The following is an 8,595-nucleotide window of genomic DNA, read 5'->3' on the forward strand; positions in this document are numbered from 1 at the left end:
GGGGTGACTTCACTTCCCACCAAACTTTATTGATATCTGTAACTGTAACATTCTTCGTAAATTTTCCAGCTAGAAAACATCAGGACTGGAAGTAAAACCTTCTTAGTGGATATTATAAAGTACTTAAAGATACATCACTTTTATAAAAAAAAAAATATTACAAAAAAAGACACCACAGTACTGACAGGTGATCTCTGAATTGCAGAGCAGAAACACCATCACCCCCTTGCTGACTTTCAAAGGGCTTTTATAAACACATTTCCTTCCATCACATTATTGGTGCATTTATGTGCCGCTGACAACCAATTACATTTCTGTCAATCCCCTGTCCCTCCGTCCCTGCCTCCTCCTAAATATAGCCTTTAATCACCACCTTTGTGATCAGTTATTGTCTGGTTCATGTGTTAAAGTGATGGTGGCAGGATTGTCCTGGTTTCTGTTCACGGCGACGGCTTACTGTACCTGCAGAGACTGGAGGGAGTCGGAGTTAGTGTCGCAGTACAGGATGATGTTGTTGGCCATGCTGAAGCTCTCTCTGACTCCCAGGTGGTAGAAGAGCGAGGGCTGGCGAAAGGCATCAGTCATCTCCACCACAGCGATGTCTGATAGAAAGAGACAGGTACAGGTGTGTTGTTAGGGGTCAGTGTAGCTCTCTAACTAATACTTTGATTAAAAGGGTTCCAGGACACGGAATTGTGCACAGGGTGGTCATGTTTAAACAGGAAAATGCCTTTTCCAAACTGCCGCCACAACAATGGAAGCACGCTATTGTTTAAGATATCACTGTACACTAGTGGGGGGGGGTGTTGAACTCCAGTACCTAGGCTGGCAAAACTATTTTATTTACATTAAACATTGGATGAAGTGATTCTTTTACATTGGATGCTGAGATGAGAACTGAGCCTTTTAGCTAACTAACTAGCAAGCCAGCCGGCTACTTAAATAGTAAAGTTTGACAACTTATAAAGGTCCAATGCGTAGGAATTTATCCCATCTAGCCATGAGATCATATATCGCAATCAACTCTCTCGAACCGCGCAGTTTAAAGTACGTATTACCGGCAACGGTAGCCTTCACGCTTCAAAAAGTCAGTCTTTTGCTCTTTTCAATCTCCTTTTTCTTTTTCTGGGCGAAGAAGAAGACTCCTGTTCCTGAAATTTGGATTTTGAAAACATGTAAACATTTCATGTTTCCTTTATTAAAACCTTTCCGGGGCCAGAAAGAGACAATACCCATTAGCAGATTAGCACCACCTGTGAGTTTGTCATGTGACAGCTAAAACGCAAAAGGCAGAGCAGTATATAGAGTATATAGAGTGGTCCTGTATGTCCCTCACCGGCTAACGTATTTCAAAATGGCGCATGAATATGGAGCGTGCATGTGCAATATGTTCGCATGCGCAGAACGGATCGTGCAGGCAGGACGGATCGTGTACCGAGATACCCGCAGCGTAGAAAAGATACTCTCGCCAGATGAGAACTTGTAACTTTTTTACAGTAGGCTTGCTTTCTGTAACCTGTGAAAGGACGTTGGTGGATTTATCAAGCTATATATTTTTTTTGTCATGACTAATTTATTAATGACTCTGCATCATCTGTAGCCTACTAAAGAAAGAGTCACTTTATCCAATGTTTAAAGTGAATAAAACCGGTTTGCCCGTCTACTTACTGACGCAATTCTATCTCTCCCACGAATCCCACCAGACTACTGTGTGCCGTTAACGGGAGAAACCCTTTTACAGTCAATAGAAAAGAAATAGATCAATAGAAAACCAAGCGGTGGACCAAACCACTGTAAGGCAAGGGAGGGGGACTTTAAAAGGTTCTAAACTTAAAACACATTGTGTTGCCCCATCAACATTTCTACGGTTATTGCCACTTACACAATTATGTAAAGTGCGTATTATTAACAATACACAGCACGGTTTAACTGATATTTTTAGGGGGGGACAAATTAAACAGCAATACATTTTCGTGTTGAGTCAGTTAAACAAGTAGCGGTGTTGTTATTTAAATAATTAAACGATTTGCCAATCCATTTAAGAAGCAGTTCAGGTTTAAAGTGTGCCATTGCTGCTTAACTCTTATCCTGCACAGTCTTTAAGGTTAAGACTATTATCAATTAATCAATTGGTCGACAACTTTAATTTACTGATTGTTTGATCAATTACAGTAATGGTCGAATGAATGTGTCAAGTAAAAGTGCATTTTAGTGTTTAATTTCAGATATTAGATTAGACTGATACTAAACTTGGTAACAATGACATTTCTCATTACTGGCAACTGTCCAATTTATAGTACATAATGTAAAGCCTGCATCGTATCAGAGACCTCACTAACAGTTGCTATCTGGCTCTCATTTGAGCCAACATTGACTGAGACTTAGTTCAAGGGTTAATGGACAGATTCAAAGCCACATCATGTGTGTCTGTCAGTATCACATACTCCAGGTTGTTACAGGTGGTGTTTACAGCAGTTTGCTGTAGACTCTGGTGTCAGAGAAACAAGTGGAGCTCATTCAGAAGCACAGTCATGAAAAACAGATTTAATGGAAGGTGGTGTGGCCCCATCTTTTCAACTCTACCTATGAATACAAATACCACACTGAGTCCAGCTGAACTCAAGCATATGATCTGGATCAGAAGTGTCACTCAAACCAGCGGGGGCTAGAGCTTTTGGGGAAGGGGCGGAGAGTTCCCAGCCTTGAACCAAGGGCTTTCACAAGCATGACAGACTGCAGTGTTACCAAAGAGCTTTAGTCACAGGTGTGCTGTTGAACTGAACCATAATGTACAAATACCATTTGATAACTAGGTAAAATAAAATACCTCAATGCTTGCATAATGGCATTATAATACATATGTGGCATTAAACTACGGCTGTGCAATTCATCTAATTGTAATCACGATTTGGCTCCTAAAGATCACAAAAACAATGTATTTGTGAAAAACAATTATTTATGCGAATGTTTTTATGTTTTTCAAGTAAACGCTTATTTTGTCTTCTGAATGTTCTGAATGAAAGTTCAAGATGGGAAATTTTGTTGTTTGGTACAATAAATGCAACATATTTCCAAAAGTGAATATTTAATTGTGTTAAATAATCATGATTTTAATGTTGACCAAAATAATTGTGATTATGATTTTTCCCATCAGAAGACACTGTATTTGTCCCGCAAGGGGAAATTACATTTTTTGACTGTTTTTACAGTAATAATAATCAAGCAGCCCTAAATACCAGACTTCTTTGGTACCAAAGAGCTCATTCATAGGTGTTCTGTTGAACTGTAACCTACAAATACATTTGACCCTGCCAACAGCATAAAATCCCTCAATTCTTGCATTGATATGGCATTATGATATGTATGTGGCAATACACACAGGTGTAGGTGGTAGAATAAGGATGACAGTGTTTTGGAGGGCCAGCCCACTCATGAGGTGGGGTGGTACACGCTGGTCCTGAGACCACCCCGAGACACTGATGACAACACAAACACATCAGCCCAGTGGCTGCGCTCCAGTAATGACATAGTAGTTCAGGGATTCACAGAGATAATACTGCACCCTGGTTTTTCATCTGTTTCCCAACCCTCCACCTCTCTGTGTCAACAAACACATTACATGGAGATTAGGAGTGATGAAACTCTGATCCAGCCAGCTGTATCTTTTACCCCGTATGGGTTGTTTCAAGCTAGCACTAAAATAAGCACTTGTTCACACTCAAGCAAGTCAGTAGAGAGGTTGCTCTTTTCTCACCAATTTCCGTTATTGTCCATTTTAGGCTCGACAGAACAAAAGCAGTGGAACAATATATCGGGAGGGTAACAAGGAAGCACAGCCTGCAACTTAAAAGTTTTGATTCACTCTTACTGCATCATTTCCTGCTTTATCAGGCACCTGTTTCAGCGAGAAAAACTTGATAAAAACCACTATTCCTCGCTGGCACCGAACAACAGAGAGACAGAGAGACACAGCAACTAGCTGTCAAACATAATGGAGCATTTAGCAACACAAGAATTACATATTTATCTAATGAGTTAGCAAGAGTTTCCTGCCCACAAGTGGCCAAAACAATCTATTAATGCAGCATTAAAACAGCTCTGATAGCTCTCTCTACTTATCAGACAGCCGCCACATTCATTAGGATGCAACACCAGCAGCATGGAGAAAATTACTTTCTCTCTCAGATATTCTAATACAAGCAACCATGTGAATGCTCATAATTTGAATGCACAGTTAACATCAAACAGTCACTTTAATTCATTCCAACACAACACTGCAGTGAGAAGCCTATACGAGTCTGACTGGCTGCAGCGGTGGAAAGCTTTTGTCAGTGATGAGGGGCCATGCAGCTCCTCGCACTCATCATCAGCACATGCAAATTCATCCAGGAAGCAGGTACTTGTTGCTGGCCTCAGAGGTTTTTATTATCAACCCCTTCCTCCACATGAGCTTTAGAAAACAGCCTTTTCAAACATTTCCATATCTATTAAGCAAGCAGAGGACAGGATATACGGGATTTTAAGCTCTGTGGCTCTCTGCAGTGATGCAGAACATCAAGATGTGTTTTTGCTCTTGAGCCAGCCAGTCTCTTCACATCAGGATGTCTGCTATGTGATTGAGTGCACATTAGGTTTCACTTTCTGACGTATAAGACGGAGCGGTAACGTACACTCTAATCCTCACTCACTGACCATTGCTTAACAGCACTTGTTACTTCCATTTCTATGAAGCATTTCTATTAATATCTCAACAATCACACACAATGTTCACTGAATGTTTGGCCATCACCTGGGTCCAAAGCAAGACTGAGTGACTGGTTTGGAAAAATTACAACACCTGGACTCTTTTGGGATTAACTGGACCTTAAGCAGATACAATATTTTTCCACAAAGCCAAACCTTAATGCAAACACTAGCAATCCTGAGTTTTTAGCTTCTTCAGTGCTCTTACTTTTTGCAAACAAGGTGCTGAATGACAACATCCAGGCAGCGCGGGTTGGCTGATGAATAAAAAATAAGCTTGTCTCATTTCTCTGCTGGAGGTAGACCCTATCAATATTACATCTCAGCGATATTTGAATGCAAACAGGCCATTCAAAGGCAGCAGGGTGAAACAGAGCTGTATGTCTGACCAAAAAAAGAAGGTTGCACTCGATGAAATGGGTGAGGTATTCGGCATTGCTTTGAACCTCACCTACTTCACAGGAGTACATTTGAGCTAAGGAACATGTTTGGTGTCATAGGGCAGGGCTAAAATATGTAGGTGATGATTACGGAACACAGCCATGAATATAAGTGGCTCATTAGAGCTTTGTATTCACAATAAAGCCACTGAGAGCTGACAACAGTTGACTGGTGGCCTATGTCATCAGTGTGGATTGTGTGTTTCAGTCTAGATGCACACATACTGAACAGTACTATTATAAACCCAGAAAGTAGGAACACATGCCAGACCTTAATTAATCAAACAGTCAATTAATAAGAATACTTGATTGAGCCCCTCAGGGAAATGATGTAGTTGCAGTTCCAAATTCAAGGTAAAATAGGAGTAAGAAAAAAGCGTGTCAATAAGTGTATAAAGTAACAAAGCTACAGTAAAAAATTAATAAAAACGTAGTAAAGTGAGGTTAGGTGATGAATAAGGTGAGGTTAAAAAGATAGTTTCAAATGGATTCTACAAATTCTATTGTAGTGCAGTGTCAACCACAAGTATAGTATCAACATAAATACAGTTGAATCATTAATAAGTACAGTGTGAATAATAAGTGGTGGCAGACACTAAATAAAACCATTTTGCACATGCAGCTGGTAAATTATTGCACCAAGTAATCATTGTAGGTAATTGTCGTGTGTAACACTCAGAGGGAGGAGTTACATAGTTTGACAGTTACAGGAAGTAATAAGAAACTGAATACAGCGGTAATCATACAGAACCACTTTTGTCCCACATTTCCCCGACAGGATGTTTGGCTGTCATTACAAAAACAGGTGTCTGACTTGAAAGCCCAGTAGCAGTTGTAATGCAAGCAGCTTCTTGTCTCATCTCAAACATAGGGAGTCACTGCCAACAAGAGCTACGATGGTTAGTCAATCAATCAGTAACTAATAATTGGACAGTTTTTGCAATGCTAGTTGTACAGTGATTTCAGTAAGTCCGCTGCTTCTGTCTGGACTGGACTATCTCAACTATTAGATGAACTGCAATGTAAAATTGTTCAGACACTGATTCCCAGAGGATGAACCCTAACTAGTTTGGTGCTCCCCTGATATTTCCTCCAGTGCCACCATATGATTGATATTTGTGGTTTAGAGTGATATGTCTCAAAAACTATTGGATGGATTGTCGTACATTTTTATTTGTTTTTTTACATTCATGTTCCCCTCAGGATGACTTTGGTGATGCCTTGACCTTTAGCGCCATAATCCAAAAGCATCAATGTGTCACATGCTGTGGTTTATGACCAAATACCTGCAAAAGTAATGAAGCTGTATGTTGTGTCTATGTGATAACTAGCTAATGTTAGCATGCTTAATCACTAAATTAATGATGGTTAACATGGTGAACATCATACCTCCTGAATAGCATGTTAGCATTGTCATATGGAGCATGCTGATGTTAGCATTAGTTAAAAGCATTATTTTGCCCATGTGTAGCCTCACAAAGGTGTTAGCATGCCAGTACAATCTTGTTTAAGCAAAATTACAAACTACTTTTAGTGCCTCCCTTTGTTTTTTTATGTGATTTTACGTTCTATATTTGTTGTGTCTAACAAAACAAAGATATATAATATTATGATCACTTTGGGCTATGTCGAGGAATAATCAACAATGAAAACAGTTCTTACCTAGTGCCTTAGTTAAATATGTATGTTCTCCTAGAAAAAACACTTCATTCTGGTGTTGAGTTACAACATAATATGCACAGTCCTAATAAACATCATTGCATTTGAAAGGACTAAGAACAAAATCCTAACAAACATTTGACTATAGGACTAATTAAACCAAAGGAGGACATGATTCACAATTCTAGGCACAGTCCCCATGTTATGAATGCACACTAAGAGAATGTCACTACTCTAGTACACGGTACATCTAAAATGTGTTTTACAGTCTGCCAGCAGAATCATGACGGCTTCTTGCCACATTAGGAACAACACTCTTGAATTTATGGGAACAAACAGCACAAAACAAGAAAATGTCATAAAGACTGTGCCTGTCATTTTCCCTGATTCAACAGCAGAGCATCTGAATATTTTCTGAAGAGCGTTCAGATGTCGTGATTGCTTACCATTTCAACAGCAGAGCAGAGTGCATGCCAATGTAACAGCAGACCTGCCAACATAGTGTCGACAGAAGGCTGTGTAAAGCCAGTAGCAGTTGAGTAACTTGAGCAGTCACACTTTTAAACACCTCATCACACGTGCTCACCTCAGCTGTTGTTGCAACCACCCTAAAGTAAACCCAAGTCTATCTTCACCAGCGACAGATAAGACAAACTGGAAAAAGAAAACATGCACAGCGCTGTCCTGATAATTCTGCTACACCTCCTACGGCTGGAACGGCTACTGTTGACCAAAACTAAATTGATTCCCTCGCCTACTGCTCAAAGCGGAGGAGGGAAATAATTCAATATTCTTGTGCACTATTTGGCTTCCAGCAGCTACCGGGCTGCTGCTGAAGGATCTTCAGGTCCCAGCGGTGCCTCTGAGGGGGAGAAGGAGAAAGGAAAGAGGGCGGCGAAGGGCGATGAGCAGCTAAGACAGTGAAGAGCATGAACATGAATTGTTCTGGGGTCTCATTTATATGAGTGGCGTACACACAACGGGGCTAAAAATGTGCGTACACCACTTCTCAAACTTGATGGGAGAATGCGTTTGCACATTTCGGAGACGATTGGAATTGGCGACGCAGATGGCGAGGTGGTGAACTGAAGTCAGACTGCAGAAAGTAAATGTGAGAATAAGGATTACGTGTAATATTTTCAAGTATTGATGCCTCACACACGTTTTTTTCTCTCCATGTCATCCACGGTATGAAGATTTAGTCCAGTAGTGCTATTTACGCTTGCACTGAGGAATAATTGTTCCATTAACACCTTGTAAAATCCAACTCAACTCTTAAATCAAAATTCTTTCTTAATATTAGTCTGCGCTGTCTTTCCGTCACATTGCCGTGAAGGAGGATGAGATGGCCCGACTCCATGGAATACATGATAGCATCAGATACCATACAATTAGATAACCTCAGAACACACTGTAAATAACCAAATGTCTGTCTTTGGTTAAAGATGCGGTTAAACTCCGGTTATTGGTCAAATTGGCAGAAAGGTTGTGGTGATTGGTCAAAATTACTGGTTGCACCAAAGTCGCGGTGATAAGTTGAACTCCCCTGAATTGGCACAATCGCAACATCGCAAAATCCTGGCTAGACTGATTTATGGTTAAAAATTGGCATGTACAGGGCCGAATAAGAGGCTGATTCACGTACGCACACTTGTTGGTAATCTGTGATTTATAAAGGGAACATTGTTTACAGATGTGCGTGCACAAAGTTTTATAAATCTAAATTTTTTGGGCCATTTTTGGCTTTTGTGTA

The 8,595-nt window shown here is 40.3% G+C and overlaps 1 protein-coding gene across 2 annotated transcripts in view; it reads right to left on the bottom strand.

Moving 5' to 3' along the window:
* Positions 1–8,595, bottom strand: part of map3k5 (mitogen-activated protein kinase kinase kinase 5) — a 70,946-nt gene that overhangs the window by 51,476 nt on the left and 10,875 nt on the right. For both annotated transcript variants that reach the window (XM_034900704.1, XM_034900703.1), the window contains exon 2: positions 463–602. In XM_034900704.1, the coding sequence (XP_034756595.1) occupies positions 463–602 (140 nt within the window). The remainder of the gene's footprint in view (positions 1–462; positions 603–8,595) is intronic.

This window comes from Etheostoma cragini, chromosome 18 (assembly GCF_013103735.1).
Source record: "Etheostoma cragini isolate CJK2018 chromosome 18, CSU_Ecrag_1.0, whole genome shotgun sequence".
NCBI lineage: Eukaryota > Metazoa > Chordata > Actinopteri > Perciformes > Percidae > Etheostoma > Etheostoma cragini.